The sequence below is a fragment of the Pteropus alecto genome, unplaced genomic scaffold (genome assembly GCF_000325575.1).
Source record: "Pteropus alecto unplaced genomic scaffold, ASM32557v1 scaffold71, whole genome shotgun sequence".
Classification (NCBI taxonomy): Eukaryota; Metazoa; Chordata; class Mammalia; order Chiroptera; family Pteropodidae; genus Pteropus; species Pteropus alecto.
This window is the reverse complement of record NW_006433024.1, coordinates 6347544-6374824: the sequence shown is the minus strand read 5'-3', so window position 1 is coordinate 6374824 and position 27281 is coordinate 6347544. Positions and strand designations below refer to the sequence as shown.

The following is a 27281-nucleotide window of genomic DNA, read 5'->3' as shown; positions in this document are numbered from 1 at the left end:
AGAATTATTTGTAAAAATACTTTAAAGCTTCTGATAATAATGTCTTCCTTCAGAGAGGATTTACATTTGCTTCTTTCAGGCTCCTGGTGGTTTTAACAATCCAAACTAATTTCAGTCCGATTTTAGAGATTGAGATAATTTGAAATTGAACTGTTGCTCTGTGAAGGGCCTGGCTACCCCTTGATTTACCCTTTAGAGTTTAGCTGTCTGGCATCCCAACTCAAAGCAAGGAGGGTTTACAAACAACTCCTTTTAGTGGGCCCTAAATTCCAGTTCCAGCACCCCAGACCTACAAAGCTCTCAACAATGTTGCTAAGCATTTCTGCCCCCTCCTTCAGCATCAGCAAAGAACCTCACAGGGAAAATAACTGTAAATGCAGAGATTACCTTCTGACCTCCAACTACCTCTTGATACTTGCCTATAATCCATCACAGTCTTGTTAGCTCTCCTGTGCCTTCAAGCACATGTTTTTTATATTTTGTCCAGATTTTTTAGTTGCTTTCAGTAGGGAAGTTGGTCTGAATTACTTAGGTCTCTATTATTAAGTTCCTTCTGTTATATTTTTACATTAAGATGATAAGAAATTTGGAGATAAGTAGAAAGATAGATGAATCAATAGATAGAATTTTTCTTGAAATAAAGAATTATCAACATTAGAACTGACCTAGGTGAGATCTTTGGAAAGAAAAAAGATTTTTTTTCAGATTCTCTCATACCTTTTGGGCATTGATTTTTTTCCCATATAATATATTCAAGATGTTGGAGAGGAAATATGTTTTTAACACCAAGATTGAGAAATAATGACCATCTGCTGTATTATAGTCATTATTCCTTATTTAAAAATCCATATTTCACTTTCAGTGTAATTGCGCAGACTATACTTGTCAACAGTAAAACAAAACATTTACTTGGTTCTGAATTCCTTTCCATAGTATTTTCAAAAGGAAAAACTTGAAATGTTACATTATAAATACGTATTTTCTTTTGAAAACATATCAGAGGGTGAGTTTTGTTTTATGTTTCTTCTTTGTTTGTTGTTTCAATATTTTGTTCACATGATTTTGTAGACTATTTGCTGAATATGTCTTGTCTATTCCATGAATTATGTATGTTGTCTTCATTATGAATAAAGAGTCAAAGATGAATAACAGAGAAGGGCTATAAAGCGAGGCCACTTATATTTATTTTTTACACTCTTAGAATATTGAAGTTCATTTTAAAAACTATAAGTAGTGAAATTTACATTTGCATTTCCTAAGACATAAAGCAATACCCAGATAGCATATATTGCTAAAATTATACTATAAATGATAGTCTTAACACATTTTAGAAGTAAAATTGAAGTGATTTAACTCAAGCAAAACAAGTCAAAGGTGTCTCATTCATCTTAAACTTATATATGTATTACTGGCCTTTTCTTATGCTCTTACAAACAGGTAATGTCAAGAGGTTTTATTGTTAAATTTCAAAAATATGAAATTCTGTGGGATTTGATTTTTTTTTCCTCGATGCTGTAGGGACCTTTAAAGAATATTTACTAGCTCAACTGAATTCTTTGTATTTAAAACACACACTGTGTTTTTAAAAGTCTAATGAGAGTAACCATAATTAATTTATTCTCTTAGGCATTTAGGTTGTTTAACAAATTTTTATTATAAATAATATTGCATTATGCAAATATGTGTATTTATCCTGGTGCTCATATCTGATTATTACCATGATAAAGTTTCAGAAGTGGAATTTCTGGCTCAAGAAATATGCACATTTTTTAAAATTTATAAAAAAGATTGCCTATATGATTATACCAACTTTAATTCCCATCAGTAATGTAGGAAAAAAATGAGCTCCTTTCCCCTCAGACTCGCCAGCTTTTGGTGTTTAAATATTTTTTATTTTTAATTTTTAGAAAATCATTTTCAAATACTATAATGAGCCCCATGGACCTATCATCTAACTTTAAGAATTATCTTATGGCTAGTCTTGAGAGCCCCCATTTGCTTTCTTCCACCCCATCTACATGTACACTGGATTATTTTAAAGGAAATCTAGACAGCATATCATTTCTTCCATTTGCATCTTAGTGTCCCTAAATGAAAACACAATGCCCTCTTCATACCTAATATCATCAAATACCTAATCAGCATTCAGAGTCCCTCATTGTCTCATAAATTATTTCTTTTTACAGTTTTTTCATATCAGTATCCAAATAAGGCCCATACCTTGTCGTTGTTGATGTATCTATTAAATCTGGGATTCTCTCGCTCTCTTTTGTCTTTGCTAATTACTTACTAATTCTTTGCCAATTTAATAGTCATAAATATTATCTAATTTTCATTTTTCCTTTGTTTAGTAATATAGTTCAACTATTTATGGGTCTCTTTTCTGTGAATGATCTAGCCGTCATTTGAACATTTTTCTGGCATACTCATCTTTTGTAAAAATTGTTACTTATTTATAAGAGCTTAAGATATGGATATTTATTCATTTACTCAGCAATTTTTATTTAACTTTTACTATGTGCCAAGCACTTGTGTGATGCTAAGGATACATCAAAGTACAAAGCAAACTTCTTCACCCTCATGGAGCTTATGATAGTGCAAGGAGAAATACAATAAATGTAAGTAAATTCAACAGAATCTTTGAAAGTAGTACATGCTATGGAAAAAGAAATAAAGGCAGTTCAGGAGTGGGACTAACAAGAGATTGCTACTTTAAATAGCATGGTCAGGGAAGGAAGGCCTCACTGATAAAATTTGAAGGAGTTCACAGAGTTGGCTTTGTGGATATCTGGAAGAAGAGTCATTTTAGAAAGAACAAGCAGTGCAAAATCTTTAACACTGATGTTTGCTTTGCATATTCAAGAAATGGCAAGAAGGACATGTAATTGCTAGTACAAAGGAAAAGAGAAGGAAAGTAGATAGTAATGAGATCATAGAGATAAAGAGAAGGAAGGCAGGTTACTTAGAACTTGGTAAGTCACTAAAAGGACTTAGGCCCTTACTCTGAACAAAACAGGGACCATGGAATGATCTGAGCAAAGAAGTAACATATCTCAGTCGTGTTTTAAAAACATCCCTCTGGCTACTACGTTGAGAATAGCTTGTAGTATGGCGAAGGTTGAAACAGGAGACTACTGCAAATAACCCAAGTAAAAGATGGTGGTGGCTCAGACCAGGCTGGTAGCAGTAGAAGTTGGTGAGAAGTGGTCAGACTCTAAAATATTTCGAAGATAGAGCCAACAGACTTTCCATACATATTGAATTTGGGATGTGAGAGAAAAAATGATCAAGGATGACTCTAAGATTTTTTAACTTAGCAACTGAAAAGATCAAGTCATATTGAAAAAGATGGGGAAGACTTCAGGTGGAATAGTTTTATAGGGTAAAGGTGGTAGAAGATGAGGAGTTCAATTTGAGGCAATTAAAATTTGCCTAAGATACATCCAAGTGGAGATACCATGAAAGCAGTTGGATATAAGAATCTGGAGTTCAGGGGAGAAGTCTAAATTGAAATATAAATTTGAGAGTTGTTAGCATTTAGATTCTATTTAAAGCCATATAACTGGGTGAGATCATCAAGGGATATTAACTCTCCTCCAAGATGCATGTTGCAAATGTATTCTTCAAGTTTATCATTTACTCTTTGAGATTTCCTTTTTAATTCTGAAATTTTTAAACTTATATAATAAAATAGCAGTTTTTTTTCCTCTCTGACTTTGGAATCATTCCTCAAAATGCCTCTCATTCATAAGTTTTTGAATTTTCACTGTCATTTTCTCCTAATTTATTTTAATGTAAGATAATACGCAAGAATCTAACTTAATTTTTTCCAAAGCGCCTGTCATTCTTGTCTATTATATTGATAATCCATCCTTATGGCACCTATGTTTTAATATATAATTCTGTTTATTGGATTTCTAACCTATTATTTTGCCTTTTTGTCTATCCTAGAGCTAGTAGTTATTGTTTTAATAACTGATAATTTATAATTTTATGTATAGCAGTGCTAGTCCCTTTGTTATTCTTTGTTTTTAAAATGTTCTTGGCTGACCCTAAGAATCTTACAGTAATTTTTTTCCCATTCTAAGGAAATAAAATCTTTTTTTTAATTTATAAATTAGTTTTGTCTTCATATTTTTCTATCAAATCTTCAAATCTATCAAATCTTCTCATTCCCAGTTTGTCTCTTCATATTCACATCTTCTTGTATATTCCTCAGCAAAGTTTTACATTTTCTTCATATATATCTTACATTTTTGTTATTAAAGATATCCCAAGATATAATATTTATATTTTCGTTACATACACTATTTTTATTTTTCTAATATTAATAACCTTTTATTCTTATTTAAGAAGAAACTAAATTTAAATTTTGTTAATTTTACTACTTTACTAATGTCTGTACTTGATTTGGGGATAGATAGTTGACTTGAAATCTTTGCCTCCAGACTACATGTCTGTTGATTTGGGATAAAACATGGACCTATTTTGGGTCTGGAAAACAGAAAATGCACTCACTGAGTGCCATGCAGGATGGGGGTGCTGCCAGCAAGGTTTATTTATGGAACTGATAAAATTTCTGACATTAAATGAAAAGTCAAGATTTCCTCATTATCCATCTGGAAACACATTTAGTAATATTTCTGTCCCTAACCTTTCCTTTTCCTAAATTTTGCATCCCGTGTCGGTGGTTTTATCTTAAAGTACAATAAAAGAAAAGATACTAGTAGAACTATAGTACAGATACTCTGATTTAATATAGAGTTCCAATGTAAGTTTGTTTCCCTTAAAATTACTTGAATATGAGGAAATTTCATTTTAAAAAAATAGGAAATCTCAATACTAATTCTCTATATAATAAGTATGAAGCAGCAAAAATGTTTACGAATTAAATCTTCTGTATTTTTTCCCACTTGGCAAATAAATTTAATCATTACCAATAAACAACAGAAGTCATACTTGTAGCTTAAATACATTTCATTTGGCCCTTAGTCTTATACACAAGACCATGTTCGGTTATTCATTTGTAACTGCAAATGTTGCTGTAAATTAAAAAGGTTATTTGCATGTCTTTTTTTCCCCATCTTAAATAAGCATGAGTACTATGAAAGTTAGACAGAGAGAAAATATGTATCTGCTATTTCCCACAGAGACAAGTATCAGAAAGTTATGGTTGATTTATTACCCAGAGTGCTGAATTAATTTAAAGGACTATGACAATTCTTTATACATGCGAACATATATTCTCTCTTTGTAATGTTTGCAAATAACTGATATTGTCTGTGTAGGCATTAGTACTACAGTAACCACAATAGTGTCTTATGAATGCATGATAAAATGTTTATTTGATTAATTCAGTAGTACCTTAAGGTTACATATTTTTAAAATAGTTAAAATTCATTCACCTGTATCATTTACAACTATTAATTCCACAAGTCACAAAGCTGTTAAAAAGAACCCAGATTTATGATTAGTACAGTAATTGTATCAATCATTTGTAGCCTAGAAGTGTTTATTGAAATGAATACATTAATATTTGATTTCACTTTAGAACTTTGCCAACTAATTTTAATTTAGCATAGTTTCCCAAAATATCTCCTCACTCACATATTAATATGAGTGTTAGCAAAAGAAAAATCCTTGCCATCATTTTGTACCAAACCTCAATTAGATCTCATCCCATTCATCAATGTCTCCCTGTCATGAACCCTACTTTGCAGCCTGTGACTCATGTTTGCTAAATACTGCATTCTGCTTGTTACACTAACATACAGCTCTGTAAATCTTTTAACGTTTGCAGTCTTAAGCTTTTGATAAATTAGTTCCTCTGGGTAAAATCATTCAGGACACATGATATGGCACATCAAAAGATGACCCTAGAAGGCCTGCCCATTTTTTAAGAGCGGGATTTTTAACTCATTAGTGATAAATTATCTAGTTTCTTTATTTAAAAGAAACATCTGTGGAGTGTTTCAAAGAGCTAAAAAATAAATATAGATCCCCTCCTACCTGAAACCACATGAAATTGCCAGTTAGTACTTGTATTTTAAAGATTTATTTAAAACAGAGAGAGAATAGAATGTTTCTTAATTCATTTATTTTAAAACATTGAGAAAATTTGATTGAAGAAATTAATAATTTCTACACTAGTTCTATTTCTCATCTATCCCCTTTAAAATCTATCCTTCACACTAAAATGTTCTCCCTAATAAACTGCAGGCCCCTTATTTAGGAGAGCCTTCAAAGGCTGTCCCAGTTCAATGTCAAGATTCAGACTCACTTCCATATGGCACTTAGTGTCCCTACCTTCTCTTAAACATGTTTTCTGTTTCCTTGCCTCTGTAGTTTTCAAGCATTTCCCTCAATTTTGAATACTGTTTTCTCTAGTTCCATCCCACATACTAGCCTAGTAAAAATCCTTATCCTTGTTGAGGATCCAATTCAGATACTACCCTCTTTATGAAATCATTCCTTTAATGAGTCCTCTCTCCTTTGCCCACACATACTCTTTTGCATTTCCATTGTATTTTTTTGTTCTACTTTTATAGCAAGTGTATCATAACTTACCTTCCCTCACTGCAACAAATTATAACCTTGACAGTCGAAAACATTTTTTTCAAGTTTATTATACCTTTATTGTTTTAACCTTGCTATTATCTTAGCAATAAATATTCATTTATTTTAATTTTTAAAAAAGGTCAAGCCAAAAGAAATAAGATATTTTTCATTAATTTCTATTAACATTTTGTTTTAATAGCTTACTAGAAATTTTTTTTTAAGCATGCATGTGTACTTTGGTTTTTTAAACAAAAAAAATTGAGATGTCATACATACAGTTGATAACCAGCTGTTTTTCACTGAATCACTTGCTATACACACATTTTCCTATCAAATAAGAATGTAAGTCATTTTTAATGGCTATATATTATATTTACCTAATGCCCTACTAATGAACATTTGGCTTTTTTTCACTTTATTGCTGTTACAAGCAACACTCCACTAAACATTTGTGCATGTTTTGTATATTTTGCAACTTGTCTAATTATCTCCTTAGGCCAAAACCCTAAAAAGTAGAATAGCTAGATCAAGGGGTATGTTACATTTTTAAAGCACTTGATATTTATTGACAAGTTATTCTCCAAAACTGTTGTAACTGTACTGTCCTCCACCATAAATAGGTAATGATAGTGAACATTTTTTCATGTGCTTTTTGTTCAGTTGTAGATTATTCTGAATTGGTTATCTGTTCATTTCCGTTGCCTTTTTTCTGTTATTTTTCATCTGTCTTATTTATTTTGTAAGAGTTCTAGATAGATGGTGATGATGATGATGATGATGATGATGATAGATAGATAGATAGATAGATAGATAGATAGATAGATAGATAATCTGACCATACACACATATGCATATATACGCATATACACATACAAGAGCTCTAAACCCTTTTTTTTCTTTTTTTATTCTTTTTTTCTTTATTTCGTTGTGACTTTTAATTTTATATAACCCCATTTAAATTCTAAAGGTATGCATTTTTGTGCACATTTATATTCTCTTTCTAGTAGTAGTAGTAGTAGTAGTAGTAGTAGTTAGGAGATGCTACATCTGTTTGCCTTCTATTCATATTTTGGGGGTTTATAAAGAAAATTTTATAATTATAAGTCTTCATTGTAATTATGTATGTTGTTACTTTACATGACTTGGTTTCTTTACCTGGTTTTCCCTGGTAAATCAGCAAGAACCAACAGCAAATATGATTGACATTATGACTTTGAGCATGTCACTTTCTGTGAGTAACAAATTATAAAATAAGAAAGTTTAAATGACTTTTAAGATCATTTAGTACTAAATTCTGGTTCTTTGTATGAGATGATCCCACTGTGACTTTCGTGGTGGTCTGTAATTAATCAGGAATTAGAGCCACCATTTTAAGGTGGGAATTCGATTAAAAAATATATAGATCACTAAACTATATGATTTCTCTGGCATAGGAATGTCATAGATAAGTAGCTAAAGGTTTATATTATTTAGGCCTTGCATTTTTTGCTACTAAGAAATATCGATGTATAATTTTTAAGTTTTCCTTTCTCTGTAATAGGCATTTGGTTTAAAATTATTTGGATGTGACTTGTCATTAATAATTTATTGATTTAAGGGCATTTCTTTTAATAATTAAAAGAATAACTTAAAGTAAAAATATATCAACATTTCTTAAAACTACTGTTAGGAAAATAGACATAAAACAACTTTGTATTTTCTGTTGAAATACATGCTGATGACTTATAACAAACTTCTAATATTTACCTAATATTTCTAAACAGGCTTATACTGCTGTTTCTTGAATCATGTTTAGATGTTGGCAACTTCTTACTCTAAGAGATGAAGATTTAGTTTGTTTATACCATCACTTTATTTCTTCTTCCCTGATTTGCTAATGTACCAGGATGTTATATAATTTCATATTAGCAGTTATATTAGCAGGATCAGTATATTAGCAGAATTATGTAAGAAATGGTATATGTTATATGTCATATAATATTATATACATTAATATATATAACATTTAATCCCAGGGCCTTTTTTAGGAAAATTTTTATAGTAAGTAAAAAATAAACATTAATTTTGAAAATCTTCTAAAAGTAAGACTATACTGACATTTCTTAAAACTACTTTTGGAAAGATAAACATAAAACAACTGTATTTTTCTACTGGAAACATTTCAGAATCCTTGGTTAAATCTGTGGGATAGACTTCTTGGAGAAATGAAGTATTTGAAAGATGGAAATACTCAAATAGGCTAGATTATGCTCACAGGTAGACTTAAATTGCTTAAAGAACAATATAGCCAATAAATACATTTTTAGACGTTTCTCTTGAAGGAATAGGTAGTCAATTTCTCTAATGTCTTTTTCATAGACTTCTTCATGAGACTCTCCAATATTTCATTAATAAAGTCAAAATATCTAATATATTGCTTTTATTAATATTGCTATTAATTGATCATGTTCCTTAAAAATCCCAGTAGTTTGGTGGAAGAGGTGTCAGGTGCCATAAACTTTGTTTACTTTTTCATTAACCACTTAACCAACATCAAATATTTAGTCATAATTTCTTTCAATCACTTAGCAAACTTAATTCAGTGGTTCAGGTAAATTCATTCTAATTTCATTATAATTTTCACTTTGTTTTAATTTTAAGCTATAGCTTACATTAATAACATTTTATTCTATATAATACTGCACAAATACTACACAAATGTTAATGTGCTTGCGTTGTAATCCAGGTAACATTGTGTTGGAATCTGGACTATTACTGATGAAAATTGTATTTTTTCCTCCATCTAATCCATCACCTTAGTGCTTGCATTTAGAGCTTATTTTAAAAGCGGTTTTAATACTTAAAAGTCTTTTGAAAGGCTTCTAAAACTTGGCAGTCTCAACAAAATGTTTTTTCTTACTTCCTTTTTAAGTATCTCTGTGAACTTACAGTAAACAAACTTTTTAGAGCGGGAATCTCTAGCCATAATGCAGGAACAGATGAATAGAACACTAACCACTTTATTCTGAAATGCACATTTTCAGTTGTATATAAGATGCCTTAAAGCATCATATAAATATTTTAAGATGTTTCCTAAACTATTAATGGATAAGTGTTACAAAGACTAAGGTTGGATTCATTAAACAAAACTTATTGTAGAGTTTAGAAGAGGCGCTCTTCTGTATTTTCAGGAGCCCTATATCTGATCAGTTTTAAAAACCTGGTTTGAATTATAGCGTAATTTTGAAAGTTATATTATTTAATCATATAACCTGTGCTACCTGTCCTCTTCCCTAAACTAGGTATTTATCAATAAGATAATTAAAGTGACATCCTCTCTGTTTGATCATCTGCATATTTTTCAACAAACCTGTAAAGAAATTAAAGTACAGTATATCTTGTCTCTATATAAAATCTAAATGTGAAGGTAAAGTATAAGAAATATAACTAAAGTTGGAGATCTTTAGGGTACAAAATAACCTGAAAGCAAACTGATTAAATCCATGTCCTTATATAAAATGTCTTTTATTTCTTACAGTTTTTGCTATCCTAAACTTAATTTTTATTTCTGCTATTATTCTCTATAAACATTTCAGCAAATCAATAATTACACGTGCTAACATTCACATTTCACAAGTGGTTTACCTGTTCCCTGGGGAATTTTTCCTTATTCCTGAGACTCGTAACCTTAAATCTATTCTGTTCATTTCTCACCATATTGGATGATATATTTCTGATGATCGATCGATTTGCAATCTTTATTATCCCTCTTCAAATATACTAGGTAGGTATATGCCTTTCTGTTACATGAGTAGGGGACTCAGGTGGTAAGCCAATGGAGAACGGAACTAAATTTTAAAAAATCTCTCCTACCTTCTTTAGGGCTAGAATAGTTATTTTGCTCTTCTTTTTGATTGCCTATTCCATTTCATGTCATTTGCTTGCATGTTTCTGTTAGACAGTTGGATATAAAGCTTCATAGTTTTGGCTAGTTTGTCTAGCTGTCCCAGGACAAGCAAGCAATATATTTTGGTCTGCTTTTTTTTTTTTTTTTTTTTATAGCCCCAACGTTTGATTAATTTCTTTTCATTAAAAGTCCTTCCATGTATATGTGCATGTGTGTCTCCCTCACCCTCTTGCTTTTCCTCTCTTTTCCCCTATCCACCTCCACCTCGTTTTAAAATTTAGTTTATGTATTTTGTAAAATTAATGCCTGTACATAGTTTAGAATCTAGCAAGTACTATAATGTTCGTGGAAGTATTCCTTGACCTATTGTTACCTATTCCCAATTTTTATTCCCCTTTTAGCTATTTCTTCTGGTTTTTCCTCTTAATTTCTGAATTTTAAATTTATACTGCTAATTCATATTTATGTTTTTCCAATTTTAGATATCTGCTTATGTTTTACTTTGGAGGATAAGGATTTAATTTTTTTACATTACATATACATTTCCTCCCTTTTCTCATCTTGCTAAAACAGTTTTTTACCTTATTTTAAATCTCTAGAGTGTTTTCAAGTAAATATTGTTCCCTATTGAGCTAAGAAGTGTTAAATTTTATTATACAGCTTTAAGGTTTCTGTATGTAGTATTTGCTTTTTTCTCCATCTTTCTCATTCTCTCTTATTTTGCAGAAATACATCCTTCAATAGATTCTGGAGATAATTGGTACATAGGAAGTAATTTCTTGAGACAACGCATGTGTGGCAATATCTTTATTTTCTGATTGTTTGACCAGATATAGAATTCTAGGTTGGAAAAAAATTTTTTTAAGTACTGTGAAGATGTTGTTTAATTGATTTCTAGATATCAGAGCTGCTGGTAACTGTCATGCCATTTTTATTTTTTATATGAGAATGTATATCGTGTGACTTTTTCTCCCAGGAAGATTATAGAATCTTTCCTTTATCTTTAGTATTCAGAAATGTCAAAATAACATGCCTTGATGTTGGTCTTTTTTAATTCATTAGACTAAACAGTCCGTGGACCTTTCTCTCTAGAAACCTTTATCCTTTCACTTTTAGAAATTTTCATCTATTTATGCACATACACATACATACACTACAAATACATACATACATATACCTCCATATGTACTTTTCTTCCTTTCTATCTGTACTTTGGAACACTTATTAATTTGATGTTGAATCTCCTGGATTGATCCTCTAATTCTGTTTTCTGTCTTCGGGTATTTACCTCTTTTGTTTATTCTTCTTTCTGGAAAATGTTATCAACTTACAACCTTTATTTTTATTCTTCATATTTTAAATTTCTAAGAACTTTTTTTTGTAATTCAATGTTTCTTTCCATAGCACTTTGTTTTTATTTCATTAATGTAATAATTTCTCACCTCTCTGAAGATATTATGGTTATTCTAACATATTCTTCTACATCGTCTCTTTTTTTTTTTTCCTGTGTGTAGTATATGTCCTGCTGATCATGTTGAAATGCATACCCTCAAATATCTGGTAACCGTGGTCGTGTTCCATATACATAGTCAGGTCTTTCAGTTAAAGAGTTTTGCTTTATGATGCCCTCCAGAAAATTGTTTTGGGGAAACCTAAAAATGTCAGTACCTAGATCTTTTTTATTGTTGGTTTATCTAAAAAGAACTCTTTGATTTCCATTTAGGGAGTATAGAAGCATGGCTACCAGTATTTTAGGGAAGTAGGATAAAAATCTGTATCTACTCATCATTGAGAAATTATTTAATCTCCTTGCTATCAGCTGTTGTTCCCAAGTCTGCAACCTGTCCAAAGAGTAAAATTTTATGTCTTTTAGCAGCATTATGAAATAGTAGCCGTGTGGTGGTATAGTTGATGTTGATGGGATAACCCAACTACTTCCTTATGTAGGCTTTCAATTAATTTTGTTTTTAGCTCCACCCTGTACTTTCAGAAACAACCTTATACCTCCAATTCCTGAGACTTTCTGAGGCTGTAAAGAGCTGAAAATTTTTATTGGCTTCTTCCCTCCCCCATCCTAGACATTGCTCTTTTTTTAATTTTATTAAATGTATTGGAGTAACATTGGTTAGTAAAATTATATAGGCTTCAAATGTACAATTTTATTATATATCATCTGTATATCACATTATGTGTTCACCACCCAAAGTCAAGTCTCCTTCCATCACCTTATATGATGACATTGCTCTTCCTTAAAAAAATATCTTTGGTATTTATAATTTTATAGAAGCAGTATAAATTTATTGTAAAAGTAATCAAATGTTTAGGGAAGAATATAATACCACTCAGAATTTTTCCAGCCGTAACCTATGCTAATATTTTAATGGATTATACCATATTTCCTTCTGCAGTTTTCTGTGACTTCCCCCCACCCTATTTTTTCTTGTGGTGTCTGTGTTAGCTTTGATTTGTTTTGGAGGGATTTCATTTTTCAAATTGGTATCATGCTGTGTATAAAATTTGTACTTCATTTAATGAGCATTTCCCTATATCATCAAATAATCTATAAAATGTGGCTTTAAATCACAGTATAATTGTGAATATCCCACATTTTATTTAGCCATTATCCTAACTGATTTAATTCTCCCCATGATAGAGACTCCACATTGTGTAGTGGTGAAGAATATGGCATCTGGGTTATCAGAAGGCCTAAGTTTATATGCCAGCTCTGCCATTCCTTTATATTATCCTTTTACTGATCCAGTGAGTTTCCTCTGTTTATTATCCATAACTCTTCTATCCATAACTCGCTGATAAACAAGTCAAAATTAAGGTTTAGAAATAGGGGGAAAATGCATTTCTTTTCATGGATCTCACAGCACAGGGAGTATACAAAAGGAACCAGAGCCACAGGTAGTCTCAGCTAGAAACTTTACCTCTTTGCCCAGTGGCTTCTCATTCATATGTAGTGACCACCAATGCTGGGAGCAAGGCCCGCAGGGTTGGGCACTTTCTGTTCCGTATTCCTTTCTACATTGAGATAGCTGAGCCAGGACCAAATCTTGGGCCTGTGAGTGCCCCTGCTGGTATTCAAATCTTGATATTTTGCCATATACCATAGCCTTGTCTCACCCTTTCTCCTCCTACCCCACCTACAAGCCTCATCCCTGTTCCTAATTCAAAGGACTTTAATAATATTCTGCCAGTGTCTTTTACTTAACTCCCAGCGACAGCACTGAAGGATGAAGTGGGGGATATTATAAGTTATTTTCCATGCCTTCCTTTATTTCAGTTTTAGCCACGCAACATCCTTCGTGAAGTCTTCTGGTATCCTGGTGTGCAGATGATATTCTTCCCTTATTAACATTAGGGCAAGTTTTCTCCTATATCTACTATATGATCATTTTAAAGGGAATCTGAAAGGAGAGCTAGATGCCTCTACTCAGGTTACCATCTTGGCTAAAATTGGCTGTCTTTTTCATAGTTAACCTTCATAACCCTTCTTGTATTATGGCTGTTTCTAAAGTGCGACTCTTAAAGTGAGGCCAACCAAATGCTAATTCTTGAGAAACCCTTCAATTTTTCATTGCCTTTCTGTCATCCTCTCTTATCAAAAAGAAGAGGTTCTAATAGCAGATATATCATACATTATTTGATCAAAACACATTTATTGCAGGACCACATTTTACGTTTTCAGGCTTCATCAAATATGGATTAAACTGTGTTGGCTCCTTTTTAAGGAATTGAATGCAATAATTAAGGTATTGAGAGGGGAGCAGTCAGTCCCTGTGTCTGAAATCATAGTATGTCTATGTCTGGAACAGAAGAGAAATCTCTTTCAGTTGTTTGAGGATATCTAGAGATGAATTCGCAGAGAATGTAGAGGGCCTAACATAAAAAGAGATGACCTTTCCACATCATTCTCTTAGCCTAATTCTTCCCTTCACATCATGCTTTGTACACTTCCTAGGAATCAGTTCATTTTCGTTAACTTTTCTTCTATCTGCCACCCTTGTTCTAGAACCCTTTTCTACTTAACCTCACTCTTCTTTCCTTTTCTCCATCCCAGCATGATAATAACCCCATCACCTCTCAGTAAGAAATTATATTCTCAAACCCCAAAGTGTATCTGCTGCCTCAAGTCCATGAACATTCAAACTAGAGAGGGAAGGAAACAGATTCTAAGATACCTACATTGACTTAGATGAGAGCTCCTCTTTAGAGGACAGGAGCTCAAGCCTGTTGAGTGAATGTGGGGAAGAGGATGTCAGTAACAAGAGGATGCAAATTTGAGGGAATGACTTAAAGCAGGTGTCCTCAAACCTCGGGCCACACAGACCAGTACCCATCCGTGGCCTGTGAGAAACCAGGCCGCCCAGCAGGAGGTGAGCGGCAGGCAGGTGAGCGGCAGGCAGGTGAGCGAAGCTTCATCTGCATTTGCAGCCGCTCCCCAGCGCTAGCATCACCACCTCAGCTCCACCTCAGATCGTCAGGCATTAGATTCTCATAGGAGCACCAGTCCCTGGTGCCTGGGGACCGCTTATAGGACCTTTTGAACTTTTATGTAATTGTTAATGTGGAAATGGTTCATGGTTTCACAGAAAGTGGTCAATTTCTGTTGATTAAGGAGTGTAAAATTAATATAGACCGTGCCTTTGTGTGAACTTCTTATCTTCGTTCCTGATTGTCAGGCAGCTAATCTCACATATGTCTGTCATCGGATGTGTTCTGGATTTACTGTATATAAGTTTTAGCTGATTATTTGATTACAGCACCCTTTCCACATCTCTCCATCACTACTGCTACCACTGCAGTCCAAGCTGTCATTTCTTGCCTGAGCTATAGCAACAGCCTTGTTACTGATTTCCTTTTCTCTCTTGCCTGTTCATATTCAATTCTCCACACAATAAGCAAAGCAATCTTTTTTAAAACATAAATCAGATCACATCATATTCTTAAAATCCTCCAGAGATAACCCTTGGACTTGGAATAAATCTAAAATAAACTCTTATCTTGTCCATAAATCTTCACATAGCATGGCCCCCTTTGATCTCTCTAGCAGCTTCTCATTTCTACTCTTCCTCTAACACACTATACTTCAGTCACACTAGCCCTCTCTTCCTTGAGTTCAAAAAAGTTATTCTTGCCACTTGCTATATCCTCTACCTCTTCCCCAGGTCTTCGCAGGGCTGGCACCTTCATAGCCATTTAAGTCTCAGGTTGTATATCCCATCCTTAGAATTGCCTTCCCTGGCCATTGTAATTCACACCTCTCCTATCTCCCATCACTCTCTATTCCATTTCTCTGTTTTTATTGTCTTTACAACTCATTTGTTATAACTATCTTACTTTATTAAGGTAATTTACTTTTTTACCTTCTTCCCTCAAAAATTAAGTTCTTAGCTATCTTGTTTCTGCTATATTCTCAATACCTAGAAAAGGTCTAAAACATGGCAGGTGCTTAATACCGGGTACATGAACAAACAGTGATTTTTTTTTTTTTTTTAATGTAGATGCAGTGCTCTTAGATTATTTGTCCTGTACCATAGCTGACTACAAATTTTTTATATTTCATACATAAAATAAATAATGATGCTGAATTGAAAATAGTAATACTGAACTTCTTTTAAGTGTCTTGACATTACGATTATTGTTATTATGTAGACATGAGTTTCAATAAGTCACACATCCGTTGGGTCATGAGCATTTCAGGGCAGTAGAAATGCAATATACATGTAATATGTTGTAGAGTTAAAAGCCCAAAAAATGGTCTAGAAATAACAAAACATTTCAGACCATAAGATACATTGCTACATATTGCCTCCCAAACTCAAGTATATGATACAGTGAACTGGTTCCTTAGCTGGAGAGACCCTGGAGAGAAGACTCACTGTCCTCCCAAGTGGCTGCCTACCCTATAACAATGTATTTTTAATTTTCTATCCTCTCCTGTGTAGCACACACATTGCTGAGGTGTTTCATAGACTTCCATCATCTATTAGAGTCCCTTGATCTGAAAGTCTGTAACAACATGATTTCTTTTTTTCATTTTATGAGGCCTTTTTAAAGAATTATAACCAGCCTCCAGGTTCCTTTCTCACTTTCACTCAGTAGGCCCAAGAATTACAGAATCTTGTTAAATAGTATTTTCCCAGTCTGAATCAGGGGAAACTCACCTGCTCTTCTGGAAAGTTACTGTATATCCTCTAATGGAAAAGTACAGCAAATCTCTTTTATAGACCTAGACTTAGAATATTCGGTGGTTCTTCTAGCTTATTAGAATATACAGTACCCCTAATCCAACACTCTCCGGTTTCCCATACCTACTTTAATCACTCTATTACTTAACCTGCTAAAGGAGAATGATTATTTATTATATAATTACATTTATATTCTCTAAATCTTATTCAGAGTGAAATATCAGTTGTTTGTTGTATTCTTTTCATTTTCATGAATTAGTGGAGTCATTGTTCCTGTACAGTTATAGTGAATTTACTGTTCAATTTCTATTTACACCTTTAGATCTTTTTTTGCTCTGGTTATCTCCTGAACCTTTCTTAACTAGTCAGTCTAACTAGTCTTGAATTGACCATCTAGTTTCTGTGCTCTTCTTATTATTTGATCTGTATTAAATAATTGAGAAGATAAAAAGAAAAGAACCCTCTGGATTTGTATTTTGTACCTGCTGTATGTCTATAACATCTTTTCTTCCAGGCTCAGTAAAACAATGGTATGTGAATCCACATCAAGTACCACATCTCCATGTTTTCCTTCAAGTTATCGTATCTTGTCAGGAAAGCAGAATTATGGCTAAAGATCTATCACTGTAACATTACTATTGATTTCACTGACAATTCTTATTCAGTCTAAGCATATCAGAATTTGATGTTGGATGTGTGTTTACATTATTCCAGAGAACAGGTGGCTAATTTCTTCAGTGTCTTGTGGAAAACCCCCATTTTCATGCTCTTTACAAGCAGTAGGGAAAAAGTGGTCTACCATCATAGAAATTTTCCCAGTGCAACTCTAGAGATTATCCCTTTCTAGATCGGTGCAAGAAAAATAGTGACTCTGGATAATCCTTATCCTTTGAGGTTTCATGTTCTATTGTGTCTAAGTTAAATAACACATATGCCTGCTTTAATACCACCTATGGTCTGTGTTATGATTTATCATCAGCCTTGATAAACTAGATTTCTGATAAACTGAAAATGAGACATTGTTTGAAATGTATTCTTATAATGATAACTGGGAGTTAGGCATTGATGGAATCCTGGAAAGTAAATTACAGCTTTCTCTGTGAAGTAGTAGTGCAAACAGCAGAAGCATATTTATATTTCTAGAGCCTTTCTTTGAATCCTAAGTATTTTATAGATATTATCTAATCCTAGAAAATTCCCTACTTATCAAAATGTATCTCCTTTTTGGAGGGGGGGAGGGGTTATTAATGCCCACAATGCTTAAGTGAGTTGCCCAAGGTCACTCAGTGAGTCGTTGGTGAGGCCAGAAATAGAATCTAAGTCTCCTGACTCCCAATTCGGTTCTCTATCCTCGATATAGTTTTCTATCCTCTATATACCCCTGCTGCCTCTCATGGGAAAAGAAGTTAATCTTCCAGCTATTAATAGCCACCAAATTGGTGGTAGCAGCACAGTGGAGAAAAGTAACTGTCTTTATACTGCAGCATTAGTATAAAAATATCTGGTAATGGAAAATTTGACAAATGTCATGTTAAAGGGAGTGGAAAATTATTTTAAGATCTGGATCTCATTTATCTAGTTCTCAGAAAAGTAAAATTTCTTAGTAGAATAGGGATCATATTTTTCTTCCTGTTTTTAAATTGTATTTCCTAGAGGGTAATTGTCAACCTAGCCATAGCAGAGCCTATTGTCAACTAACATAATAAGAATAATGCATGTACTGTTGGTGATTGTTATAAGTATATTTTCTAACTCAGTTGAAAGTTTGAATTGCTTTATTGAAATATATAACACTTATTTTATTCAGCTTTCAGTGTTAATATTGTATCATAAAGCAAATACGACATCAATTGGGAATTTTACTGCATGATTTGTAAAAAAAGGCAGAAACACACTTTATAGTTTCTTCCCTGGACAATACAAAATTACTTTGTATCGGGCATCGTGAATTTCACCAGAATGAAATAGGCAAAGCAGAGAAATAGTTAAGAAATACAAGATAAGCACACTGGAGTTGATCAAGTTTATTGTTATGTATATAACCAAATTTTTACTTTATACCTTTGAAAAAGGTGTTTCAGAGGTGTTTATGCTCCTATCTTGGTGGGAATTCACACTTAAGTTCAAATAAAAAATTTGTCTCAATTTTAGACCAACGAACAAGAATTCCCCTACTAAAAATCTCTAGGTCGTATGTTTCTGTTTGAAGATTACTAAAAGTATTTAATTAGAAGAATAACATGGTCAGAATTATGTTTTAACTGTGTAAGCGTAAGAGAGATGCGGTTGATGGAGGTTGGGAAATGCAAGGAAAAGGTTTCAAAAAATTGGTTATTTGGGGCCCAGGTGACAGAGAAGGTAATAGCAAGAGGATAATTAGAAATGAATGTGAAATAAGCAGACTAGAGGGTCAAGTACAGATCCTTGGGAACATATGTACATTTACTAGATGGAGCAAGAAGAAGGTAACATATTAGAGAGATAATGGGAAAATCACTTTGAAAAACTACAGAATTTATAGGGTTAGGGCTAAGAAAAGTTTTCAAACTTGGCGACTTCCTGACATTTGGGAAACTTGCTTTTACAGAGTGATAATGATCAAGTAAGAGTACTCTGAACTCTTCAAATTATGTTTATCTTTGGTATTAGTCTAAGTTTTGCAAACCTATGAATTATGTATGTTATAGAAAACAAATCAACCAGAATGCTTAATTAACTACTATACCTGGAATAGTAACAGATACAGTTATTTCATTCACCTGGGATTTTATTGGTTATCGCTGTTTTTTTACTTTAGATGTTCACTCAATTAATAATAAACTGGTGATATTTTACAATAGAAAAAATCACAAATCTTTATGCCTTCAAATGTTGAATAATGTTTTGTTATCTTAAACCTAAATCAAACATGAAAGCTGGAAATTGCTTGTGAATTTTATTTGAATTGGTTGGAAATTTGTTTTCACGATTACCTAGTCTCTCAAGATATCTGTATCTATAAATTAATATTGATATTAGCCATTTATTATTTATACTAGTTTATAGAATCTCTTTATAATGAGTTTACTTTATTTAAAGTTATTAGCAATGAGCTATGGTATTTCCTTTCCAACTTATTTTAAATTTTTAATATTTGGCAGAAAATGTACTTTATCATCGGTATTTTTTTTAATTGATAGGGTTATTGGAAAACTGGGCAATATTTTTGAGATTTTTAAAAATTTTGTCAAACAGGCACATCTTCAAGTGAATCTAATCTGCTTAACATTCCTTCACAAAAAAGAACTCGAAGAAAACTAATGTCTTCTCCTTTGAAAGCAGAACTTACCCAAAAGTCAACACTGTCTGAAAGTATGCAACTCAATGATTCTTTCAGCAAAGAACTTCAGCCTATTACGTATACCCCAGAAGACTATAGAAAAACTTTTCAAAATCCATCTACAGTGACTTTATTAAAACCATCATCTAATGCTACAAATTTTCAGGCCATCAGCTCAAATATAAACAGTGATAATTCTCTGAAAATGTCATGTGAATTAGATATCCCTCTGAGTAGGAAAAAAGAATATGGACGGGAAGATTTGGACTCTACATTTACTATATGTGAAGACACCAGGAGATTGAAGAGTAAATTACCTGAAGAACAATCACTACCAAACAATAACATTTTACAAAGGTATAAAAAAAACAGTATTTGTCAATTCTTTTTTTTTTTTTTTGCAGCCTTTAAACTATTAGCTTTCTTTTTCTTCTTTAGCTATATTTGAGGTCTGTTTTATAGATTAAATATGTTCTCTTGAGCATACTTTATTAAATCTTAATTGTCTTTTTTTCTAAATATTAATTCACTAACACAATGTGTTAAAGTCTTTAAGATGGTATCTTAAGTTGACTCACCCTCCTTAAGCTAAAAGAGACCTTACTGTATATTTAGTTTATATAGGCCATCATTGGAGGATTACCATGATTATTATTATTCACTAATATCTTCACTAAAGAATATTCCACAGTTTCTATTTCAGAATAAGTTGAGGTTTGCTAAACTTCAACTTATTCTGAAATAGTAATATGTCTAAGGTATGGCTGACTGCATGTCATCCAAGCAAACGTATCCTTCTCGTTTCATCTGTATTATCACAGCCAATCTAAATATGAGAAGAATGACACTTTTATATTTCTGTGCTGTTAGGAATTCAGAAATATCTCGATAGCAACTCTATGATGTAAAAATGAGAATAGAAAACCCCAAAGCAAGCAAAGGAAGTCTTATAGTATAATGTTTTTCTTTATATAGTAATAAGAAATCATGTTCCAATTATGTAAGTATGTGGCTCCTTTTTTCCCCATAGTACAAACCAAAATTACTCTTTTTAAAATTATTTTTTATGATTTTTTATAATTTATTATACAGGCTAGCCCCTACCTCATTCTCAACCAAACATGACCTGCCTGTACGAAGCATTGTACCATCCTACATGGCAATGACTGCTGCTGCCAAAAGGAAACGGAAATTAGCAAGGTACGATTTAACATAAACTGATTCAGTCTTTATACTTATATAAGATCCTCTTTATACTTTATTTCCTACAGTTCTTTTTTATTTCTTATAGTTAGACTGTCAATTCATATTTAAGCATGCATATAATAAATAGCTCTGAATGTGACACTGGATTTATATTATCAAAGGGAGATCTTGATACAGCCTAAGTATTTCACTTGACATTTGCATAAAGTATTCCATATTTTAGATTATTAAAAATAAGTTAAAAAGTCTTCTGGCTTTTAAAAATGTCATTTAATTTCAACTTTTCTACTGGTTACAACTTTTATTCATTTAGTATTTTTCCTTTTAGACATTACTGAATTTTTTCAGTCCTAAAATTATATTATTTTAATGGATTTTGATATATGACTACAATGTAACGAATGAAGAGACTTCTGTAGTTTGTGTCAGGCCAAGCCATGCATCGAGAACAATTATAAAAGCTGATAAAATACAACTAACAGCTACTCGAAGGCCCTGGAGAACAACCAAGGCAGCCAAGAATTGAGGATCTGAGATCCCAGAGAAAAGGGAAAAAAAAGAAAAAAAAGCTATAGCTATCCAGACCTCCACTGCTTCTTTTTTCCTTTTAGCATTTGCCAATTCATGGCATCAAATATAGAGACCAAGCAGAAAATGGAAGCCTAGAGCTTATCAGCAGTCTCACCGAGCTAGGGAAACAAAATCATTCTGTATAGCTTTTGCCCTCAAGATATTTGCCAAGTTCTAAACTCTATGGAATAAGAATCCAAGAAACCTAAGTTGAAGGTAGCTGCTAAGAGGTTAAAGTATCAAGCAGAGCTGACATTTTCTTGGGACTGGGATATAACATTGTTGTTCAGGGATCCTCATGAAGAACAGGCCCTGTTAAACACCTAGGATTTTATTTGAGACCCCCGAAGGCTTGTGCTACAGGAGTAAGGCAAACTGAAAATAAACCAGTTCTTGAAAGCCTAAAACCAACCTTAAACCAACTCAATCCCTTTTTGGATCAAGGAGATCTTTCTCTCTACTGCCTGCTTACCAGAGGAAAATTTAATCATCTCTGGAAGAGTATACCATCCAGAGCCTCTACAGTTTTTCATATGCAGTGTTTAGCCCGTAAGCAAAAATAACCAAGCATGCCAGGAGACAAGACCAAATGACTGAAAATTAAGAGAAAAAAACAAATTAGAGAAGCAGTGGTCTATAAGTGATGCAGATATTGAGGTTATCAGATAGAGACTTCCAGATTTTAACCATGATTAACAAAAAGTAGAATAAAATGGATGATAATTTCCCAATAAACTGAATTCTATTAAAATGTGTCCAATGTATATTCTAGAACTGAATAAAATAGAATTACTGAAATTAAGAACTCAATAAATATTTTACAAGATTTGGCACAGCAAAAGAGAATTTAGTGAACTGGAAGACAGCTTGATAAAAAAAATATCCAAGCCGATGTGCAAAAGGATATAAAGAAAATATGAAAAAGACTGAAAAAGAAATATGGGGCACAATGAAAAATATGGTACACACGTATATATTCTGAGTCCCAGAAAGAAATAAGAAAAAGAATGGGGGAAACTAGTATTTGAGAAGATACTGGCTAATAATTTTCCAAAACTAACAAAAGATTCAAGAAGCATTGCAAACCACAAGCATCATAAGTATAAAGAGAAATATACCTAGTTAATTAGCAGTAAAGAGAGCTAAAAACCAAAGACAAGGAAAAAATCATAAACTAAGTTATATGACATTAAACTCAATGACAAATTACAGTGAATAGTTATATTGTAAAATGGATCTGACTTGCTCTCCCTTTCCTTTGACATATGATTATGGGGAGAAGACTATAAGATCTAAAGATAATTCTGTTAAGTTTCTCATTTTACACCATGGACCTGTTCTCATCTGGGCTAGTGTAAACAAATTTATAAATAGCCTACTTATTTGTGCCACATAGAGTATCATCTCTTAGGTGCATTTAAGATCTGCCCTTTTCTCTCCAACCAAAGTATAGCAGACCCTTGGAATGTGTACATTAAAAATTCATGGACTGATTTTTCTTGAATGTCTCTGACTGTGCATGACATTAAATTTTGCATTTTCCTAAGGTACAAATTTGAATTGTGCAATTCGTCTGGCTCATGTATGGGAATCAGTCACTTAATGCGTGAGCCTAGCTAACAACTATCATCTGTGTCATCCATCTTATCACTAATTTTCATTGTGTCGATTGTGTTATTCTTTCGACTAATTAATGGTGACTTTTCTGATTCTTCTCTGGTAGCCTTCTCTGTTGTGTTAATGAAGATATGGCAAGTTTATAGCTAAGAATAATTTTAAAATGTAAGCATAATCATTATCAAAATCAAATGTCCAGGTATGTAAATGCGTATTTGGAGTGGTTTTAGATGACTTAAAAGGCTTCCACATGAGCAACTAACATGGTGAAATAATACTAAAGGACATATAAAGAAAGATTTCTCATAGCCTATTAATTGCTCTATTACATTCCCTCTGATACAAGTAATTAGATCCTGCCATTAACTAAGGTTAAAAGAGATTAATGCTAGAAATGTACATAATTACTTTTTTTTTTAATCTTCCTTTTCCCCAATTAAATCTACATGAACTTTAGAGTAATAAACTCTGGTATTTTCCACTTAGCAGCTTTATGTACATATTTAGACATGTTTGTATTCTAATATTGTTTTTAAAAATGAAGAAGGGAAGGCCCCACGTATATAATTATTTTATTTATTTGTATCAGTTTTTCTCTCTGAAAAAAAATATTTCAGTCAGAAAAGCACTAGATATTCAAAGAACCTACCAAACCATATAGCTTTTTTTAGTTACTAGTTAAATTGAGAATATGATTTTTAATCATTTCAACTTATTTAATCTCACAGTAGCAGACCGTTTTAATTAAATGAATCAGTCTACCAAAAGACAAATGAAAAATATACATATATAAAATTTTACTTACAAATTATATTATATTAGTTTTGAGATTTTGTTTGCTTTGTGTTTAATTGGTTGATGTTTTGTTTGTTCATTTGTTCACAATCGTTCTTAGTGCCCAAAAATGGTCTCGCACTTGCTATACACTTTTGATTTATTTTGAAAGATGTCTAATGATTTCACTAGAAATTATCTCAACTGAAAGAATATGAGATGTATTACGTCTGTTAAGCAGAAGCATTCTACCTATGAAAGGGAACAAAAGGTTGAATCTTAACTTTTATTAATTGTCATAGAAAGATATTAGGCACACAACTAGAAGAGTCTTTAGATTTCTTTTCAGTACAGTCTTTAACATAATGTAAATTTGGAATCTTACCAATTTTAGGGTTTTTATATTTTAAATTGTATTTTTAATTAAAATTATTGGGGTGACATTGGTTAATAAAATTATTCATAGGGGTTTTTTATGATCTAACAAATTTATAACATAAATGTCAAACATTTTATCAGTGGACTTTTTTATCTAAATCTTAAAAATGTTTTAGTGTATTTTACTTATATATAATTATACAACTTATTTTATTAAGCTTTGATTTTATTCCTAGAAATATGTTTGAATAGCTTTATTCAAAAGTTTAATTTTTCAAGTTAAAAAATTATTATGAGTAAAAACAAAGGTCCTAAAACCAACCAAAGTGAAGAATCATACCATAGAAATAATAACTTTAAGATAAACTGTAATTATAGGAAAAACGACTTATTGAAAGTAACCAATGACATTGATCTTTTACTTGAAGAAATAAAATCACCAAATAACCAAAAAAGAATTTTACCCGAGACAGCTGGTGTACATATTATCAAAAAAGGGTATTTAATATCCAAAATAGAATTATGGTAACCTAGTTTAGTTAGCACCATTTAGGAATGGAGAATTTCTACAACTGAATTTTTTGCTTTCATAACACTAATACTTCTTTGTAACCATTTGGGTAGGTATTATTTGCATTCTTGAACCAAGTAGGCAAAATCACCATTATGAATATTATAATCATCTCTCTTACAAACTCTAGAAAATTGAGGTACATAGGTTGAGAGTTATTTTTCCCAGCATTCAGTGTGTCCATGTCTATTTTTCTTTGCTGTCATATTAAATTGCTGTTTCTGACTACTTTAAATGAATATATAACTAACCCACGTTCTTGAACACACCTACACCTGTATCAGTTTACCACGTGGTTAGGATTGCCAGAAGAGCAAGTTGTTGCCATATAAAGAAAGCCTCCAATTGTTAGTCCAGCTGACAATCAAATTAGTATCAATTGTAAAATGGTATATGTCTTCATGAGCCAGAAATCCCCTAGAGTTAGCATATTTGATTCAATGTAGAACAGGGAGCTTCATCCCCTGCCGGACCCCCAGATCTGCCTGTTAAAACTTAAAATCCTCTTTAGGTCTTGGAAGGATTGGATTGCTATTTTCTGGGCCCAGATTAAACTCAGCTCAAACACAAAATCTTTCATTTTTCTTTCTTTTTCTAAACTCAGGAACCTACAGCTCCTTGTAGTTTGAAAACCTGTGGTACTGTTTTTTCCTACCTTCTATTATTTTATGTATTTGTCTTATTTTTTCTTCTCCCCACCGCATGGCCATAATATAAATTTTCAGGACAGGAGTTGTTTGTGCCTTACTTATCTATATATTCTGTAACATGAAGCTATAATAGGTGTATTAGAACTTACAGCTATAAAAAATGCTTAACTAAACTTTAAAATTTTCTCTTCAAGTTCTGCATCAAACACTTTGTTAACTGCTGAGGGAAGTTCCGGATTTGCCAAACGTGTTCGAAAAGATAATTCAAGTGGTAATCACTCACGAGAAAATGGGCCAACAGTGGGTATGTCTAAGCTCTTATTTTGATATTTAATAACATGATTACCTAACATATGTATAGTATTTTACATTTTTTATGGTGTTTTCATAAGAATCTTCTTTTATCTACTCGTCACATTTATTACATGGTAAGTGTGATTATATCCATGTTACAGATAAGAAAACTTAGGACTCCAAATAGAAAACATTTTCCTGAGATCACACAGATATTTCATGGTGGAGCCAGAACTCAGTACTGAATCTCCTAATGCTACATTCTACACCCTTTTTGTTATCGATACTTCTTCATATTGCAGAAGAATTGGTAAATGATTTAACTATTTATTGAAATAATTAGCTAAATGTATTATTTACTAGGTTAGTGATTAAATATATTTTACATATAAATTATATCCACTTGAAATTTTTCCTTTAGCCTAATTTTTAATAATGTGGATTCTGATTCATTTGTGCAATTATTTACAGCCTCCAGTCTATACCTAGTTACAATCATATAACTCTCATTAGCAAATTGAAAAGATGCTGATGGGGTTGACTTCATTCTCTTAATTACATGTGTGTGTGGGGGGGGTGGTGACATGAGTCCGTGTCAACAAAACTACATCTTCAGTAAAACTAGTGTTATATCGTGCCTACGAGTTTCTAGACCTAGGTGTCCCAACTTTTGTTTCTCTAACACTACAGTTCCTAAGATTTCGTTCAGGAAATATTTATTTACTACACACTCACTATGTGCTAGGTTCTGTGATGATACAAAGATCATTAAGGCCCAGTTGGTTTCTTCTCTAAAGGAACTTATAATTTTAGCACTTGGAATTTAAAGGAGTTTCATGAGGTAATGAGTGTTTCTAAGAATCTTAACATGAAAACTGTTACTTTTTTTTGTTAATGCTCTTTCATTAGAGTAGTATAAAATTTCTCAATAGCTTTGCCAAACTGTATGATAAATCTTTACTTCTTGTGGTAGCCAGTAACAGTTGTTTCCCTTAAGTTTAATGGCAGTGTCTTTCATGCAAATTTAAAAAGCAATAAAGTCCTGAAAAATAAAATTTACTATGATATTTGGTTTAATATGCCATATTTAATAATGCTTGACAAGGTGTATATGCAGTTGGTGTAGGTACATACTGTCCCATGGATCTCCTGAAAAAAATTCTCCAGAAAGGCATAGTTCTGCAACCAAATAATAAGTTTATGGAAATTCTCAAAGAGACATTTGGTTTTCCTAATATGCTATGGAGTAAAAGGTAGGAGA

At 32.4% G+C, this 27281-nt stretch overlaps 1 protein-coding gene across 3 annotated transcripts in view; it reads left to right on the top strand.

The window, feature by feature from the left end:
• KIF18A (kinesin family member 18A) overlaps nucleotides 1-27281 on the top strand; it is a 77569-nt gene that overhangs the window by 48781 nt on the left and 1507 nt on the right. For 2 of the 3 annotated variants that reach the window (XM_006907991.3, XM_025044035.1), the window contains exons 14-16: nucleotides 19876-20317; nucleotides 21053-21160; nucleotides 25921-26030. In XM_006907991.3, the coding sequence (XP_006908053.1) occupies nucleotides 19876-20317; nucleotides 21053-21160; nucleotides 25921-26030 (660 nt within the window). Of the gene's footprint in view, nucleotides 1-19875; nucleotides 20318-21052; nucleotides 21161-25920; nucleotides 26031-26181; nucleotides 26331-27281 lie in introns of all 3 variants that reach the window. The other variant, XR_001516540.2, reaches the window with a different exon arrangement.